Raw genomic sequence first — 20,720 nt, 5'->3', positions numbered from 1 at the left:
GGACTTTTAAACATGGCATATCACCGTTCGAAGCAATCGAGCATTGTCATTGGTTTTCCTTTTTTCGCGAACGTGAATTTGGGTTCCGGAAAAGACGGTTGCCCATTGCGTGGGCGGAAATAATTGTGCAGCAGTCGCTTGATCGATTTTTCTTATTGGTTCACGTGGAGCGTTGACGAAAAAAAAAAAAAGAAAATAATAAGATAAACATAAAAATAAATCGACCAATAAAAGAAAGAGAAGAACAAAGAGAGCTGCAGTTCTAAATGCAGTTATCCTGAGGAACATTTATCTGTGTGTAATCCGCTTGATCGCTGTTTCAACATTACGAACATTACAGGGCAGTCCTGTTGAACGTCACTGGAATGTTTGTAAAGTCGGCCTTCCACTAATCGTAAATACGACAGATTCTCGTTAGCCTTATGAGACAGTTGACTGAGTAAGCACAAACCCGAAACGTCAAAATCGGGCAAATTGATGTTTCATGTGAAGCTAATAAACTCATCTCAATTCTCTATACGCGCACCGAAAAAAGAAGACGGTTGTTGGTCTCTGGTTGTTGGCGACAATGCCTCAGGCTCAGGCAATAATCCCTTTACGAGCAGCTAAGTAAGCTTTTGTTCTGGTCTCCAAGGTCATGCCCTAAGTCAGCGGTCCGGGAAAGTAAAGAAGACAGAGGAGCCAACAGGACGGTCAGGTGCGCACGCGCACACTTGCTCGGCGGAAGGATACGATCCGCGCGGTTTTGCTGTCGCATCACCAGATGGCAACACAGAATGACGCCGTTCACGGGGCTTTGAGTGGGCGATTTTGCGTACTCACGTTTCATGCTTTTTTATAAAAACTATAAGTGGTAGACATATAAATTTGATGTCTATCGATTCCTGAAATAATTCCAGAGAGAGTACTGGAAAAGTTTTTTTCGAAATGGCTATAGAAGTTTAATAAAACCTTTTCAAAGAGGGAGGAGAAAAATTGTGTATTTTTTTCGCATTCGTGACGTCGCCGTAAAATACATACGACATATATGAGAAATCCTGTAGTGTAATTCTCTTCATCTCGTCTTCCTCTTTATGATGAAAGCACCCGCGTCAAAATCTGCGCGGCGGTTACCGAGAGAAAGCATAAAAACTGTTCCATAGGAAATACATTGGGACGGAGAGCTGGTATGCCCTCTTAACTGCCGGTTTTTGTGGCTGAAGTATTTATGGTGAGTCACAAAATATTTCGGCTGGTTACCGAAATGTATGGAATTCTTGTTTTACCAGCATGCAAAGATGTGGGTATCTGTGCCTCGCCAAACGCTGAACAAAATGCAGTAATAATACTTACACACAACAGAGTACACCAACATTCTCACCAATGTTCTTAGTGTTTTCAAGTGGTTGAACGATCATAGTTTAGTTTGATTGCAATTAATCATTTCTCGCGGTTGATAGCTTAAATTAATTGTCGGATATATTTTGTACTGTGAATGCATCATAACGGCGATAGCCCCACGGAAGTGCAACCGCGTTCCCGAAGACTTTTGATGCAATACCGCTAGAAAGAGAATCGTCATGTGGCGATCGGAAACAGGGGTTTGAATTTGCGCGTTATCTCGCATACCATCAACTACAATATTGAGAAAGGCACCCAAGGAGGCATCAAGATTTGTGTCCTGCATTACAGGCGTCCAATCACAGTTTTCAAAATACTTATTATTGTTGCGGTATTTTGAAAACTGTGATTGGACGCCTGTAATGCAGGACACAAATCTTGATGCCTCCTTGGGTGCCTTTCTCAATATTGTAGTTGATGGTATGCGAAAATACATACCAATGAATAGTCGAAGAAGGTCACGTTATCCATCGTGGTTTTCTGTCGAACTAATTAAGTGTCTTAGAAAGAAACTGCATTGCCACAGAATGTGGAAACGTTCTGGTTTAATGTACTGGCACGATAAATATAAGGCCTATCGCACGCTAGCTAAAAAGTTGTATAATTATGATCACCTGAACTATATGTTCAAGATACGGAACGTAGTCTGAGAACTCGTCCGAAAGAATTCTGGCGATATACCAAATCTTTGTTGAAGGGCTCGTATCCGGATGTTACCTTGCGTGATGGTGGATGCTACTACAATGACCCTATATGATTGTGGCAGATATCTTTAGTAAGCATTTCTCTTCGATTCAGTGTCAGTATTTTACACCTGGCGTGAGTTGCGAGTTGTATACTGGACATATGGATGTTATGCAAATGAATGATGTCGGCCTAGATGAGGTCATCGTTGCCATATCTCGCCTTAAACCGAAGATTACGTCGGGTTATGACGGTGTCCCGAGTTTTATACTAAAGGGGTGTTGTGACTTAATTGAAGCACATCTTCCAACTATCGCTGAGTGCAGGTGTATTTCCTGAAGCTCTGAAAAAAACGGTAGTTGTTCCGATCTTTAAAGCTGGAGATGCTACTGACCGGAACAACTATAGACCAATATCGCTGCTAACAAGCGTGTCAAAAGTGTTTGAGTCAGTTATGTATACCCGTTTATATAGTTTTTTTAAGCATAAAATTAACAACTGTCAGCATGGTTTTATCAAGGGAAGGTCAGTAGAAACGAACCTGAGCGCATTTATGAATGAATGTGCGTCCATTGTAGAGAATCGCGGCCAGTTGGATGTAGTTTATTTCGATATGTCGAAGGCTTTCGACATGGTGAGTCACGAGCTGTTACTAATGAAACTGGCTGCGTACGGTCTTAGTGACCGTTTAGTGGCATGGTTCAGGAGTTATCTCACTTGTCGGGAAAATGTTGTGCGTGTTGGTGGCTCTCTATCTGAATCATATGAATCTTTTTCTGGGGCGCCGCAAGGCTCAAATCTTGGACCTCTGCTCTTTGTTGTATTTGTGAATGATATCATTCAAAATATTAAGTATTCAAATTGTTTGCAATATGCTGATGATTTAAAAGTGTATAGACGAGTTAATGACGCAGGTGACGCCACAAAGTTGCAGCGTGATGTTGATGCCATAGAATGCTGGTGTCGGGTCAATGGTTTGCGCTTGAACACAGAGAAAACGAAAGTAATATCTTTCACACGAAACAAAGGATGATCTTTTGCATGTTTATAAGGTCGGTGGCGTAGATATGAAAAGAGTAAAGGTTGTACGTGACCTTGGCGTAATTTGGGATTCGGCTTTAAATATGGAGGAACACGTCACTAGTATAGTGACATCGGCAACACGCTCGCTAGGTGCAATTTTTCGTATAACTAGAGATTTTCGTAACAAGGAAAGCGTACTGGCGCTTTACAGGAGTTTAGTAAGGTCAAAATTAGAATTCGCGTCCGCTGCGTGGAATTTCCTAAACAGTAAATTATCAGCTAAGATTGGATTAGTACAGAAACGATTTATCAGAACGTTTTTTGATAGATTTTTCGACAGAAGACATTTTTATGATTATTACTGGATTCTGAAGAAACTTGACTTGTGTTCTTTAAATGTTCGCAGAGATATTCATGGTGTGTTGTTTTTGCACAAAATTTCAAACAGTTCCATTCATTGTCCAGACTTACTCTCGTCTGTATCGTTTTGCGTACCTTCTCGCCAACGGAGAAATGCTAATTTGTTTTACGTTGCTCGTGTGTTATTGTCTTCACCTGTGGTCAGGAGTGAATTAATGTTTAATACTCTAGAATCTAATGAGATTGATATGTTCATGAGTACGAATTTTTATCATACTGTTCGAAGTGTTTTTGCCTAACAGTGTTCTGCGTTTTTCCCTGTATGTGCTCCCTTTTCTTTTCTCTTTTCCTTGATCCATTTTTCCATGTATGTGCACCATTCACAAGGCGCTTTATTGAGCTGTTAATGGGCACAATAAAACCAAATCAAATCAAATCAAATCAAATCAAAATCTCAGCATAAAATTACGGAATGAAGGATTCCTTCCTTCCTAAGGAATAAAAAAAAATCAGGATTGAAATAAGGAAGATAGAAGGAGCCGGGAATTCTTATAGCAACTATGAATTGTTGTATGTTTTTAAGTAACACTGAAATATGCCATAGGATAATGGGTATGGGAGTTTATCCAAAATGCATATTTTTAGAATGCATCCTAACGGATATGCAAGCACAGTTGAAAGTAACTGTTCCGAGGCTGGAATATAAGAAATAGAGTTATATATCGGCACGACGTAGGGATGTGATACGCTCTAGGGTCGGCGCGACCGCCGACTCTAGAGAGTGTCACATTCTTACACTGTGCCGATGAGAGCCAAGAAGCTCGTCGGCCGTCCACAGCTGGGATGTGCACACTTGACTTATAAACATATACGTCACATGCAGACATGCAGCATCCGCTCATTTCTCTCTCTCTCTCTCACTATATATATATATATATATATATATATACGGCGAAACACGTGTCCTCTGGTGCTGTCGCATCGTTCCATGAGTATCTGTTTCTCTGCGTGCAGCCATAGAAGCCATCTTAATCTGTAAGTTTGAATTTCAAACACGTCTAGCGTCATTTACTTATTTCTTTAATGGCTCTTTCCCCCTCTTTATATATATATATATATAATGCAGGAAAAAAAGCCATTAAAGAAAGAAGTAAATGATACTAGACGTGTTTGAAATTCAAACTTACAGATTAACATGGCTTCTATGGCTGCACGCAGAGAAACAGATACTCATGGAACGATGCGACAGCACCAGAGGACACGTGTTTCGCCATGTTTGCGGCTCGTCAGCTCTGGGTAGCTGCGCATCGTTCGGAATTGGCAAACCAGGGGTCACTCAGCGAGCGATCTACACCTGGGAGGGTGACTGAGCACTCCTCAATGCCACAGTGCAAGCCAGTGAATTATAATGCAGGAAAAAACATTAAAAAACAGGTAGATGATACTAGAATAACAAACACGTCTACTATCATCTACTTGTTGGCTTTTTTTCCCGGCATTATAGATATATATATGTGTGTGTGTGTGTGTGTGTAGAAGATATATATGCATATAACCATGTATTTAACTATTGTACCATATTAGAAGGCTATCGCGCTTTTTATGGGCAAGCTAATAAAACTATATAATATATAGCATATGCAAAGGAAAAATACCCAAAGCTCTGTGGCTGCACGTTGTGCATATGTTTACAATTTGATCGTGCACTCCCAGCCGAGGACAGCTGTTTCACTCTACACTGTTAGAAAAAATGTATTATTACGAGTGGTTGTCCGTTAAAACCAGGGTTCGGAAAAACCCGTGTTTTTTTTAAAAAAGCCCGCCCCAGTGGGTTTTTTCGGGTTTTTCGGGTGGGTTTTTCGGGTGCTGGGATTTTTTTTTCGAACTGCTGCATATGACACGCAACAGCCGTTCTCCACCTATTTTTCATGTTTCTGGAAGAAATAATTGTTTGCCGTTGTAGAATTTACGGTAAAGGAATCTCCGAAGCAGTCGTCCCTTTTCCTTCTTTTCTTTTTTTTTTCCTTCGTTCCTGTACTTCGTACCGCTTCGTACGAGTGGTGCATAACGTCCGTTTCCACTGGAACAGTGTAAAAAGCAGTTTTTTGATGGTGTAATCATCTGTATCTTTATAGCACGTTCGTTCGTATGCTTCAGAAACGGGTATAACGTCCGTATTCGCCCAGCGCTCTTTGCGTTACAGAGAGGGGTATTATCTTCGAAATCCACCCACTAGAGGACACCACGGTTGTGCCGTTGACCGTTGACCTGTTTTCCTTTTCAAATTTCCAATGGCGGTGACAGCGACAGACGCGTATCGGTCTTTTTTTTCTGCCAGACTCTAGTACTTGGGCCCTTGAACTTCTTCAGTGCTTGCGCCACCGAAGGTAAGTAACTGATCCCATACTCATTGTTACTTAAATACCACAGTGCTCATGTATGTATCGCAAAATGTGTATCGCAAAAACATGCCGGCTAACATCAGCATAAGCACAGACTTCTTATTCCCCAGGCTGTGGTTCGTCTCATGCGCGTTGTTATATCCTGCATTCACAACCCGCTGCAGTGTAGGTATATTCAGAAGTTTGTGTATTTTCCTAAATGACAAAAAACGAAAGACCGAATGTAATAACAATTACGCCACACACAACTCGGCAACATTAGCCAGCGTCTCATTTGCATGTCATTCTTGTAGTGCAGCAAAGCTTTGTCTTTTCCTAAATGATTGTTACGGTCTGATTTGACGTGACTTTTTCTTCTTTTTGCAGACTCGGATAGAAGTTCCAGATTTTAAGTAGAACTCCTTTTCTATTTCTGGGGAATGTGCTGCCGCAACCATTAGGCTCAGGTTTATACATTCTCGTTTCAGGTGGTGACATTTTCAGTCAGAGCAATTTTTTCTTGACGTGAAACGAGCGATACCCTTTGAAGTTCGGAAGTTCGGAAGTTCCTTGATGCTGCGATGCTTATGTTCTCTGCATACTATACCCTGAACATGAAACACCCATGATGCATGCGAGCTTCACTGGAATTCATTATTGAAAGGTACGTTCAAGGAGAAATGTATGTAATACTTGGCCACTTATTGTTCACCAACTAAGCGGCATGGTTTATGACAACGTCCTACAAAGCCGGCGTGTGTATGACACTACTTATACGCATGATACACTATTTCATTAACGATAACGAAAAGCAACATGTGCAGGTCATGGTAGCTGATACCTGTCAACAGAATTCTGCACTGCGAGTGTAGTGAAAGCTTAAATCCTGCCACGATTTAAATCTGAATGAAATCGAATCCCATTTTATTTATTCATCATATCATTCCATTCATTTATTATATCGACTGCCAAATCCAGAACGCTGGCAACATAAAAACAAATTCCTGGAAGAACAAGGCCAGCCAGCCAATCTAAATCCTTATACTTCCACAGAAGTAGAATGCAGTCAAATTTTGAATCATTTGTTAGATGCACTATTCATTCTGAAGCTAAATTTGCTTCTAAAATGAAGTTTATATCTAAATTCATTGGAATTTTTCCCATACTTGATTTTGATTTGATTTGCTGCATCCTTTCAAATAACCTCCAATTTGTTTGGTCAAATTCACATCCCTCATGTAGACTGGTATACATATTATACTGTGAGTGTGAAGCCAATGTACATATCATTGGCTAGTCGGCCACTGAAACTCCAATTCACTAACGGACGGACGTTTATCAGTCTCACATACGGCATTTGTACCTTACTAAAATGTTTCGTGTTTCTTTCTTTATACATATCATGAACCAGCCAGAGGAGCGGGGCACAAAACAATCCAGGAAGACCATTCAAGAAAGGCACTTAAGGTGATTGAGCTGTTGCGTCAAACGAAGTGAGCCTTCCAACAATACCAACTGGTTAAATAAATATTTTTATAAAGCACACTTCCTGCACCTGTTGTGTCGGTGACAAGTAATCTGAGCAGCGAATGTTACATTGTGGATGTATTCAAGTAGGTTTTCCAGCTTAGAAGAGACGTATCACCACTCCAGAGCACAAGTACATCGTACCGTATATCGGTCAGAGGCTGCGATACCCTTCTTCTAGTTGTCTACACATCTTTGTTCCTGTGGAGCATTTCTATGCGGTCTCCGTTAGTACAATTGTGTATGGGTTGAATAAACGTACCTCGTCATAAGTACCACTGGAATGTGCGTCGTACAGGAGCTAGTGCAAACGCTAGGAGCTGTAGAAAAAAGCTGGTACACTTCATTATAAAGCAACAATCACTAGTAGAAAAACGGCACACCTTAACATTTTATAACGGAAAATGTGCGATAAAGAAACAGAGCGCCGTACACCGTAGAACGGACAAATCTCTGCAAGTACGGCATCGGTAAAAATGTCCGTTTTTCTACGGCGCTTTCGTAAAGTTTTGCAACGGAGCATTTGTTTGTAAAGAAACTGTGCTCCGTTGATCACGGAACGGACAAATGTATAGCAATATCATATCGAGTAAAATTCCCGTTTTTCTACGGATTTATTTTTAACAGTGTACTTGGAGCACGTGAGCCCGGCGCAGGGAAGTGACACGATCTTGGGTCAGCGCTAACAGTGCGTCTTGCCGAAACGTCAATGTTCCACGGTGACGGCGCCACCTGTGGAGGCCGCAGTGCAAGCCAGCAAGTACATATACAAAGGAAAAATAGCCAAAGCTCTGGAAAACAGCTGTCCTCGGGTGGGAGTGCACGACCAAATTGTAAACATATGCTCAACGTGCAGCCACAGAGCTATGCCTATCTTTCCTTTGTATATGTACTTGCTGGCTTGCACTGCGGCCTCTACAGGTGGCGCCGTCACCGTGGAACATTGACGTCTCGCCCAGACGCACTGTTAGCGCCGACCCAAGATCGTGTCACTTCCCTGCGCCGGGCTGACGAGCTCCAAGTAGAGCGAAACAGCTGTCCTCGGCTGGGAGTGCACAATCAAATTGTATATATATATATATATATATATATATAGCGTCGGTGGTCTGCGTGTGCGTGGTCATGGTTCTGTGCAGCTTCCGCCAAGGGCCGCTAGAGACGTAGAAACCGAAGCAAACTCATGTCGCGGCCAGCGCCCCTATAGGCGGATGCTGTACCCAACCATGGGCAGACGGCATTGTTTACATCGGTATAGAGCACAGGAGATGCATGAAGACGAGAGTTGCCGTAGTCGTATTTATTTTGACGCGCTGCCTGGTAAGCACAATTTTTTCGTACGTTTCGTTTTTCGTACTCCTGCATAAATAACTTTACTCTCAGGAAGCGGAAGCCTGCTCGTCAAATAGGTATCGCGTCACGCGCGAAAGCACACTTTTAGAGCACCCACCCTCTATATGAATATGCAAGTAAATTGCAACTTAAAGGGGTAAAACTTAATGATTTATTTACATTTAATGCAGGTTATGTGTGTATATTTCGGCGGAGGCTCGGCCTTTTGCAAGACAAAATATCTTTAGTCCTGAAGAAGACGGAGCCTCCGCTTCACTCATATCCACTCATTCACAGCTTGTAGGTGGTATCCGACAGGTACTTGTAAAGAAAAAAAAATCTGCGATTGGTGCACACGTTCGTGATTTATTTCGCTCGGGGACTTAACTGAAACACCCTGTATATTCCGCCGCTGTCTGTCTTTTTCGACTGCTGCCATATTTCTAATGATATGAAACGCTTGCAACCACATGTTTCGTGTGTCATATTTCGGCCTACTTTCTTCAGATGGTTATATGATATTACGGTACCATATACCATGTTTCGGCGATATTTCGTTCATTTTTTTCCCTTTCCCGTTCCCTTTCGTTTGGTACTGCTCACGTCCTTTCGAAAGGCAACTGATGGGCCCAAAACCAGTGCTCCACCTACCCTTCTAACCAGCTGCTCTGTTTTTAAACTCCTTGTTGCTACGCAGTCAGTACACTCCGCCAACGCCGCTAGCACTCACGACCAAGACCTCAAAACAGAACGTGTGACAGGTACTCGGAGAGTTGGAGAAAAAGGATGTCGCAAACTACTGTGTGTCGCAACACTTTTTTGAAGACATTGGCATGAACAATGACTTAGCGGCCAATCACTGTAATTTTTCGATTCCTCCTACTTGCATCATAAATCTGTATCTGTAACCTTGTCTCTTGTAGATGCTTCGGACGTCAGCCATGAGGACACTTTACGAAGAGCACGAGGTGTACCTGTGCTTGTCGTGGCGTAGGCGGAGCTTGAAGCGTTCTTGATAAATATAAGGGCCTCAAAGTATTGCTGTCTGTGAACGCCGTTGCCGAAGGCAATGAAAACCACAACGAACCGCTGCCTGCACATAGTATATAGTTGAGCTAGGCAGCTAGCAAATTCCAAGGAATAACATCCCGTGACGTAATGTGCACGTTTTTGCGGTGCAGGGCTTTCTTAGCTGACAACAGGAAGTCTTTCATCATCCCGAGTATATACATAATGCGCGCATGCATGAGGAAAGATATTCTTTTTTTAGCCGCATAGATGTGTGAGTAACTTCTGTCCTCAACAAAACGGAGCTTCCGCAGCAACGTTCATATCACAGTAAATTTCCATCGACGCTTATGAACTAATTCGTTTAACGCTTCATTAGTATCCGATTACCTCTGTTGTTCGTGTCTGCTTCGTTTTGTTCCTATGTGAATTCGTGCTAATCAGAACCTCTCGTCTCTTAGCGTACGTATAGATATATGAAGGGTGTGTCAGCTAACGTATTTTGAATTCCAACATCTAAAAAAAATCTACTCATCCGAAAAGAGATGGGGTCAGCAGTATTCATCTTCGAAGAGCTTTTGCCACGACATGCGGGTACTTTAACTAGCGGGAAGTTTAATTTTCTCAATTGAACTCGAAATTTTCTCAAGACAAGGTAAAGTTTCTATGGCAGAAATAGACAGCCCCATCTAGGAAATACCCCAGCCCATTAAGCACACAATCTATTACGCATTGGTAATAGCTAAAACAAGTGCGACAATCCTTGTTTTGAGACACGCAAATTGCCGGCCAGCATAATTTCGCAGTCAAAACCCTCAACTACTTCACTCCGTTGTAGCAGGTCAGTGAATCATAATCTGACTGGGATTCTATGTTGTGCGTGTCTGTGCTCCAGTTTATTCACATACCATTTTTCAAGATGCTTATTCAATTTGTCCAAAGTGTCTGAAGTATTTTTAATAGTAGTGTACGTACACTATACATGCTGTTACATACAGTATAGTACAGTATAGTACAGTATAGTGGGAGCTATTTTTGCAGAACAGAAACACATTAACTGAAATGGATGATTTTGTGTCAACCGGACATTCAAGTAGAAGTCCAAGAGCAGCATTCCGGGTCACTGCCTCTGAAACCCGGCTTGACCTGATAGCAGAGGAGTACGTAAGGAAGCTAAGTTTACAGGGTGGTGCGTGAGTTACGTGAGGAGGAACAGATTTGGGCAGGAAGAGGAGGACATATCTGAGGCGAACAATTCCCTTCTCGCGCCGCAGCCTAATAACAACACCGATAACACGCCCGGGAACTTTGGCGTAAGTTAGATAAAGGCTGGTTTAGAGTCCGACGTAGTCTTCGCCCGCCGTCGCCTGCGTTCCGCGCCGACAGCCAACGTTCGCTACGCCACACTTCCTCATCCTACCGTGTTCATAGTCTGAAGCGATTTGGAGCAGCGCAACGAAAACACTACCGGGGATTTTCGCATTTCGTAGTGTGAAAGCAGTCACATCTGGCAACTGAACCCGCGTGCTGGAATCGGACTAAAGACAATCCGTGTTCCCATCGTTAGTACTACAGTAAACGGTTCGTGCCCTCAAACATGGACACTGAATTGAAGAAGAAAGTCGCTATAATTTTGACCTATAAGCGATGGAAGGGCAGCAGAAAACCAACGAGATCGTACATGCGGACTATCCAACTCCCGGTGTTCAGTGTACGGCGCGTTTCATCAGCTCGTCCAGGAAATGCGAATAGGGGACCCGGAGTATCACTTTCGTTACTTCAGGTACGTGTTACAAACCAACGCAAAATAAGTACTGGTTTCTTCGCAGGATGACTAAAGGGAAGTTTTATGAGCTCATGCACATTGTTCGACCGCACGTAACCCACCCGCCGAACCATGCCCAGCCAATCTATGCGGACGAACGTTTCGCCGTGATTTTGAAATGACGTTTGAATCTGCCTTATCACACATGCGTTCAGACTTTTGCCATGAATGTATCGTGCATGGGCTGCTGCGAAGGAATTTCAAAAACTGCTTAGTACGCGTAAGTGAGAGCTGATTACTGTTTTAAGCAGCAATATGGTCATGCGCTCGCATTTATGTGACTGCAGAGTGATTTTTTCTCACGACTGAATCCAACAATCTGAAGTATGTTTAATGGAGGTACCTTGCTACCGGTGACACACAACAAACACTAGCCATGTGCTACCGAATGGGCAGAGCCACAGTGTCAAATACATTACATGAAACATGTCATGCCATTTGGAAAGCAGTAAGTCTCCGACATACTTGAAGCACCCATCGCAACTGGACTGGAACCTCATCAGTCAGGAGTTCACGGAAAAATTGAATTTTCCAGACTGCATAGGTGCGATAGATAGGAAACGTGTTCACATCCAGTGCCCTTCAAAGGGAGGTTCCGACTACTTCAATTATAAAAAATACCACTGAATTGTGCTTTCGGCGCAATCAGATGCCATGTACCGATTCATAATTGTGTGTGCCGGCTCTCCTGGGCAGTACTCCGATGCAGACGTATTTGGAGAGTCAGCCATCGCAGACGGTTTCACGACGAATAGTTTTAACTTGCCAAGTGGAGCAGACTTTCACTTAGTTGGCGACGAAGGCTTCGTCTTGAAGTCATATGTCATCCGGCCCTTCCCAGGCCGAGGGCTTGACCACAGGAAGAAGGTATTCAATTTCCGGCTTTCCAGGGCACCAAGAGTTGTTGAAAATGCATTTGGAGTAATGGCTGCAAGATGGCGAATTTTTCATCGTCCCATCATTGGGGATGAGGGGTTGAGAAATGCAGTTGTCCAAGCCTGTGTGTGCTTGCACAACATCCTCATGGGAGCCAGTGACTATTACCACACGGAATTTCTTGACAGGGAAGACAATCTCAGAAATGTATTCCCAGGGGAATGGCGTGGAGTTGCAGGTAACCTTGAAAACACTGGCCAACTAGGCGGCAATTTCGCGTCGGCCAAAGCTGTGAGAAAGCCGGAAAAACTAGCTGATTATTTCGGTCGGAACAAGGTTGCCCTGGACTCGCAGGATGAACACGTGCGCAGGATGTGATTCCACCTACATTTACATGCTACTGAACTGAGTTCTTCATGCTCTTCCACTGAAATCTTTAAATGGAATGTGAAGCTTATTTACACAGTGTCGGTCAAACTCAATGTCAAAAAGAATCTGCTGTATTTTTAACTTTGCGAAAGCTTTTTCCTACTTGAAAATCGCCAAATGATGGCAGCAACTGCATGTCCATAGTGCTCGTCCTCCGACGCCTCTTTGCGGAGACAATGCATAAGCTCTGCATCAAGTTCGCTGCGGTCCTCTTTCCGTCTTTCTTTCTTTTCTTGGTGTATCGTGCAGCAGGTGTTGCGGACGCATCTGCAGGAGAACTGCTCTCCCGAACGACGCACACTGAGGATTGGGTTGACTCAGAGGTAGTCGTAGTCTGTGGAGCACGTACCAAATCATACAGAATGGCATCCTCAACACCAGGAGACGCAGCTGACACAGTCGTTGGATTCGGTGGCATGTCATGGCTGATATTGCCTATGAGTGCCAGAAAGATAACAGGAGTTAACGAGAATTATATGTATAGCATGCTGTAGGTCATACATAATAGTCTCTTCAACGGCATGTGAGGCAGCATATGCAGCTGTTCGGCTGGATGGTATGCCCGGCCCAATATTGTCTATTGATGATCTACCAGAAATTGGAAGAAATGAGACACTTTACTTCGTAAAAGGGTATATACAGCGTACGGGTCACAGGCAAGGGGCATAAAGGGGGAGCTGGTACGCATTTATACTATGTGGCACTGTAGTACTAAGGGACAGGTATAGAGAGGGTAGGATAGAGAAGGAAACATGATGACTGCAGATTCTCAACTGGTGAAGTTTTTTTAAAAAAATAAGCTCCTCCAGTTGAGAGTCTGCAGTTTTCCGGTTTCCTTCCGTGTCCTCACCTCTGTGTCCGTGTCCCTCAGTGTTGCAGTGCTACAGTGTATAGGTCATACATACGACATATAGGTCCAGTCACAGCAAATGCACGCATAATACGAACATGTCGATAAAACTTTACCATTGAATTTAATATTCTGACGCACGCGTACCATCCATTTACAAGAATACGTACCTTTGAGGTCTTCCACAGTCCGTGTAGAAGCTCATTTTTGGAAAAAAACTCGGACACTCGTACATTTGACGCTGCCACGCCACTCCTTCCCACCGCGTCGATGGCTTTTAGATCTCTCACAAACTTGTCCCGAAGAGCTTTCCATTGCCTTTCACATTCATCCACTAGGAAAGTACAACATCGTCAAAATAAGGCAATACAAAAATTCTGAAAGAAGAACATGGCGACAATAGTTCGCTGGAGGTATTGTGTACACACTATCCGTTCGGGAGCTCGCTCTTTTTCTGCACGTGCGCAGCTGTTCTCCTTCTTTTGCTTGTCTCCAGTCCATTCATAGTCCATTCGCCGTGCATTATATAGGCACGGATTTTCCTCAAGAGGAGATGTACCCCGCGCCGTTTCGTCGTTTCTGGGCACGAGATGGCGCCGGGGTCTACCCAGCCGCGAGGTGGCGCTAGAGGCGCCGAGTGCTGTAACTAGTGCCCTTGTTGAAGAAGCGCGCGATACAGCGCGGGGGGGGGGGGGGGCATGTAGTCCCCACAGCATGCTTTTACCTTGTTGTTTTTGTTCGCCCCGACTTCGCTCGGGATGCGCGGTTATCTCCTAAGAAAAGAGGGGTTCTTGAGGAGAACGCAGCTTTGGGGAACAAACGCGTCTATTCATGTGTCTGTCGGCCGCTTCCTTGCTTTGCACTCTATTCGACTTGTGTATCGTTTTGCTGCTTCACCAAAATCTCCCGGCTGGGAGAATAGAAAACGGTTCACGATGGCGAAATAATTTATTCTGTGTTGGCATCAGTGGGGCTGTACTTATGCTATGCAATGTTCGTTTGCAATACCTTCACTAATTAAACAAAAATTACTAACTTGTTAATTTCGCAAGTGATGGTACCAACTGTCTACCCCATGAACGTGCACCTTCAGCAACTACATTTTTGCGACAATCCCCAAATCGGCACCTAGTGGCTAGCACGTGGTCCGCCAATTTGACCGAATGCTGCTCAGTTGAATGTGGTTTTGTTCAAGACGTTTGACTGAACGCCACTTTTGACTGAACACCTCCTTTTGTGTACGAATTTTACACGAGAGTATGACTTGTGTATTTATTCTCGCTCGGTACTGAATAAGGAAAAAAAAAGCACACACATACACATCGTATACATGTCTCCTTTCCCTTTTGTATCTTCGCCCAGAAATAGTATCAGGTTGGAATGTCCGAATACGATCATTTGGGCTGGAGTTGAACATATGGTATTACCATTATCTTATACGTTATGCACGGACGCAGGGATGCAACCGTTCCCTGTTGCGCGTGCACGTCTTGAAGTATAAATTAATGCACGAACAAAAAAAAAAGACCTCACTGGAAGGTGGGGATCGGCACTAACCACAACAACAACAACAACAACTAAATCATGACTATGGCCTGGGGTGATTCACCGCTTGAGAGCAGTACCCTACCCCATTACACGAGAAGCATGAGATGTGAAATATGAAAATGAAGTTATGTGCAAGTCCAACTCGAACTCCCGTCGTCTGGTTGCGCAACGCTATACGTCGCACAAAAGGAAGAAGCACATGAAAGAAGCGCCAATGGTCCTTGAGATGCAGGGGTGGACCCTACAGCGCCTGGAGTAAGCCGGTAGCCAAGAGGAACTCCAAGAACATCAGAAGTCCTCGACGGTGTTGGGCATGGCTCTGACATGGGCCAAGAATTGCAGCCAGGTTGAACGTTTGTCGGCTAGCACCACTCAGCTGAGCACAGAGTTGCCGCCTCTCCGTTTCGTAGAGCTTACATTCTATTAGGACGTGCTCAATGTTCGCTTCAACGCCACATTTGGAGCATAGGCAGCTGTCACAGTATCCGATTCGGCACTTGAATTGGGGAGTGAAGGCAACGTTGAGACGAAGCCTGTGCAGGAGGGACGTAAAATAGCGTGGTAAACGGTCAGGAACTGAGAAGGACATAGTGGGATCCACAGAATACATGAGAGACCTGTCAGTGATGTCCCGACTCCACTGCTGGCGAGCTAGTGGCTGAATGAGCTCATTCAGAAGTGATCTCCTGTCTCCTCTTGATAACACCGTTGGTACAACAGCCCGAGACTGTTGGGCAGCCGTTGCCGCTCTGTCGGCTTCTTCGTTTCCGCTCAAACCACAGTGACCCGGGACCCACTGCAGGGATATATGATGACCGTGATCGCTTAGAAGCTGAACATGATGGAGGATATCAGTGACAAGTGGGGCGAGCGATCCACGTATTCCCATGTTGGCTATACATTGAAGAGCAGCCTTTGAATCTGAGTAGATGACCCAGGCCCGCGGATCGTCACAGGGCGTCTTACGTAGAAACAACAGGACAGCATATAACTCAGCCGACGTTGATGATGTGCGGTGTGAGAGACGGTATCCATATGACACACCGTCAGTTGGAATAACAAATGCAGACGATGAACATTCATGACTGGAGAATCCGTCAGTGAAAACTGCAGTGTGGTCAGAATAGCGATTGTGCATCATATCCGCTGCAACCTGTTTCAGAACTGATGTAGGCACTTGGTTTCGTTTGACATTAAGACCAGGAATTGACAATGCGATCGATGGTACTGGAAGCGACCACGGAGGCGTCGTGGGCACCACTGATCTTGCAGAAAACGGGGGAACCTTAGGTTTCACTTCCATGAAACAGTTGTATGCGTTACATTGCTTCCGGCGACAAACTTTTGCTATTAGTGGATGGCGGCGGTGGTGTGCTCTGAGGCGCAAGTAATGGCGAATGGTCTCCCTCTGCCGTAAGACTTCAATGGGTATTTCGCGGGCTTCTGCTATCACCATCCGCGTTTTCGCGGCTCTCGGGACGCCAAGACATACCCTTAAAGGAGCATGGAAATCATTTGGAACATATATTTTTTCGCCGCTTGATATGAACATACTACCTTCATAAACTGTTACGGAAAATATTTCCTTCGAAAAGCGCGAATTTCCTGAGAAAATTAGTTTGGAAGAATGCGCTCCGCGGCGACAGTCTCCCCCAAGCCGAGTCTGGCGTGTGGTGACGTCAGGCGTCCGAGCACTTCATTGGCTGCCGGAAGCGTCCGCTCCCCGCCAGAATCGTCTGCTAGCTCAGGAATCGTGGCAACTTACCGACTGAGACGCTGTTGCTATTTATTTGCGTTTGACATTCACTTGCGTTCTTACATGATTTGTCTCGTAAGTTTTGCATAAAACAAGACTGCGGGCAGTGTAAAAGGTGTAGCCAGGCCTCTGTGTTGCAGTGACGGCCCGGGTTGAGGTGGATCGTACGCGGTTGTGATTTCTGTTCCGATTGTGCTGAGCATATATATATGTGATACGACTAAATACGTTCCTGTCAGTTGGAGATTTATTCCATGTGCCAGTGTTGTATTCTGCGTATGACCATTCAAAAAAGAAAATGATTATTTGACCATGTATTTTGGGGTTTCCCACAGATCGCTAGCAGATGAACTTTACTAACTTTATTTTGGTATTCATGTTGTAGTGTTTGTGGAGACGTTACGCTCCTGGTATCACTAAGATATGGTAAGCGCAATGTTACACAGCTATGCGTTCATCGGTCCGCTCTTTCGCCTCAGAGATGCCAGTGTCCATGCGGTTCAGAGCCCATAGTGTTGACCACAACACGGGGAAGTCATGATTGTCGGCAACATCTTCAAGTGAAAACACTGGTCACTGCGCCGCGTCTTCATGACTATGCATTTGTAAACAAGAAGAAGCACTATATTTCAATCCGATTGTTCGTTCACACTTAGCAGCATCACTTACCAGCCTCCGGTACATTCGTGTGGCGAAATCGAAGCTCGAGGAACTTAGCCTCCAACTCCATAAAACGTTTCGTCGAGAAGAGCAGACGTGTCGCCTAAAGAGTGTTCAATTCATCACCTGTCCTTCGCACGGCGTCCGATGAGCAACAACGCTTCCTTCCCGGTCGGCTTGCCAGCGCGCGCCGGAGAAATCGCAAAAAATAAAGAAAAAGACGGCGCGGTCACATGACGTCAGCGGCTGACAGCCGAGTGAGGGGGCATTTCTGCCGCGAGATTCAAAGCTCCCTCGCGCTCCAGGATTGCGCGCTACGCTCAAACTTTTTGTGCGAATATGTATCACAGGGCTCAGAATCATAATTTCTACTTCTCCCGTCATATTTTATTCCGATCATTTCCATGCTCCTTTAAGCTCCGTGCTAGAATACACCGCAGTCGTTGTTCTTGCGTCTGTGAAATTCCGTGCAAGACTGGTTGGCTATATAGCAGAGTCCCTCGGACTAGGGCTTTGTGGATGGCCAGAAGAGACTTCTCATTCATTCCCCACTTCGGCCCAGCAGAGTGGCGAATGACGGAAATCCACCGGTGTGCCTTTGTGTCCAGGTGATCGATGTGTTTCTTCCAGGACAAGTTGGAGTCTAGGATGACACCCAGGAATCTATGGTGTGCTACCAGCCTAAGAGGCGTATCGCCAAGGAAGAGCTGATACCGATGCATATGCTTCCGAGTAAAAGCCATGACTGCTGTTTTCTCAGTTGATATATCCATGCCTGCCTCCGTTAGGTACCGCAAGATGTTATCCAGGGAATGCTGAAGACGGCGTAGGATTGCAGGCCTCGATTTCCCAACAGTCCAAATGCAGACGTCATCAGCATAGACAGATATATTGACGTTAGGGGCGATACAGGACTTTAGGCCTGCCATTACAAGGTTGAAAAGGATAGGACTTAAAACGCTGCCTTGTGGTACGCCCTGAGTCAAGACAACTTTCGAAGTGACTCCTTCTTTTGTGCGAACAGAGAGTGTTCTATGGCGCAAAAAATCAGCCAGCCACAAGAACATTCTGTCGGGAACGCCTGCTTGCAACAAAAGATGCAGAACGTTGGCATGACTGACGGTGTCGTAGGCTCTCTTGACGTCCAGGAACACTGCCATGACTATTTTCTTCTGGCTCCTCGCTTGCTCGACGGTGGTGACGAGATCGAGAACAGGGTCTATGGAGCTACGATTCCGACGGAAGCCCGCCATCTCTTCGGGGAAGGTACGATGACCCTCAAGCCACCACTCCAGTCTATGCAAGACCATTCGCTCCAAGACTTTACCAAGACAACTCGTCAGGCTAACTGGACGAAAGGATGACAGGTCAGATGGGTGCTTTCCAGGCTTTAACAGCGGGACTACTACGGCATCTTTCCAAGACTGCGGCACTTCACCGCTTCTCCATGATGTATTGAGGACATGGATCACACAGGAAACACAGCCGTCGCTAAGGTTTCGGATGGCTCGATAGGAGATTCCGTCTCCACCTGGCGTCGATTGTACTCGTGACAGGCACACCGCGGCTCTGAATTCACCCAATGTGAAGTCCATATCCATCTGTTCGTTCACCACTGGTTCTCTTCGTGAGATCGCCTCCTGTATCTCGGAAGTGGAAGCGCGGAATACGTCAGTGTTTGAAGCTTGCGAATTTGCGGATATAATCTTGCAGAAGTCCAGCGCAACAGAGTTCTCGGACCGCATGAGAGACAGCGCTAGCACTCCCAAAGGATTTTTGGGCGGGAGGGTCTCTCTCAGACTCCGGGCCACGCTCCACACTCTGGCAGCGCGAGTAAAAGGCGACAGCGTTGCGCAGAATTGACGCCAGCGCTCTTTGTCAACATTCTTTAGTTCCTTCTGTACTACCCTGGCAGTATGCCGGGCTTCTATGATGTCTTGAAACAGCCCCGATCGTCTAGCCTTTCGTTCAGCTCTCCGCCTCTGCGCTCGTAGTTGTTCCACGCGAGGATTTGTTCCCATATGTCCTGTCGCGACCTTTACGGTTCGCGAACAGCATCGAAGAGAAGTAGTCAGCGTTTCGGTTAGCTGCTCTGCTGACATGTTCGGCTGCGCCAATTCTGTCGCATGAAATGTAACCACGGTTATAGTGCATGAAATATACAACCAATGCACAAGACGTATCAAAAGCCGAAATATTTATCGATGATTTTCAGAATCTTATTAACTGACAATGACCCTTTAGCAAGGAGAGTTACACATTCGGCAGCATACGCACAGACATACAGGCAAAGATGGTGGGTTCAGACGACTGTCCGGACTTCGTATTTTATTTTATTTATGTATTACTATTATTTATATTTATTTATCATAAGTACGATTATTTGGTACTTTTATTTCTTAGCGTTTATCTTGTTTGCTAAGATAAACGCTAAACGTTTGTTCTGACATTAATTTTTACTTGATGACGCGCACCCGCGATAGAGAACAAAAGCATCCCTGCGTTTGAGCGTATATTATAATTACGTATAACGCATAAGATAACGATAATACCGTATGTTTGTCTCCAGTTCAAATGATAATATTCGGACACACCTACCCAATACTTTTTAAAGGACGACGGAAACGAAAATAGGCTGCACAGCTATTTGCCTCATATTGCGATGTGTACCAAAACAATCCGGAATTCGACTTAGATTTGCGTATATTAGTTGAAACGCCGCCACAATCGCGATATAAAATTCGGCCGTGGAGCACTCTGAGCCCCTGGTGAGCGTCGCCGCGCCGCCGTAGCAGACCACGGAAGTGACGCACGTTGGCTCTCCTGTTGGAGTTCCTGACTTTCATTTCGCTTCATTTCGTTTGGTGTTTCGGCGTACGTCTAATTCCTGCTACGGGGAAAGAACGAAGACGAAGAAGCTTGTACGAACCCATCGCTCATAGAATATACTGTCTTCAGACTTCCACGAGATCTCCGAATCAAACATCTTCAGGCGTTATTCAGAATTCGCCGTGTTTGTACCGTGCAGCCGCACATGGAGCGCGAGAGATATTTGACGTCACGCGCTCCTCAGATTTTCCCGCA

At 44.9% G+C, this 20,720-nt stretch overlaps 2 protein-coding genes across 2 annotated transcripts in view; one reads left to right on the top strand and one right to left on the bottom strand.

Annotated features, from left to right (window-relative positions):
• Positions 1-9,642, bottom strand: part of LOC135376411 (complement C3-like) — a 127,606-nt gene extending 117,964 nt beyond the window's left edge. The window contains exon 1 of the mRNA XM_064608914.1: positions 9,568-9,642. Within this exon, the coding sequence (XP_064464984.1) occupies positions 9,568-9,627 (60 nt within the window). The 5' untranslated portion in view covers positions 9,628-9,642. The remainder of the gene's footprint in view (positions 1-9,567) is intronic.
• Positions 8,622-20,720, top strand: part of LOC135376412 (uncharacterized) — a 29,331-nt gene continuing 17,232 nt past the window's right edge. Inside the window, exon 1 of the mRNA XM_064608915.1 lies at positions 8,622-8,672. Coding sequence (XP_064464985.1) covers positions 8,625-8,672 — 48 coding nt within the window. The 5' untranslated portion in view covers positions 8,622-8,624. The remainder of the gene's footprint in view (positions 8,673-20,720) is intronic.

This window comes from Ornithodoros turicata, unplaced genomic scaffold (genome assembly GCF_037126465.1).
Source record: "Ornithodoros turicata isolate Travis unplaced genomic scaffold, ASM3712646v1 ctg00001086.1, whole genome shotgun sequence".
Lineage (NCBI taxonomy): Eukaryota > Metazoa > Arthropoda > Arachnida > Ixodida > Argasidae > Ornithodoros > Ornithodoros turicata.
The sequence above is the reverse complement of the archived record's forward strand: the minus strand, read 5'-3'. Positions and strand labels throughout refer to the sequence as shown.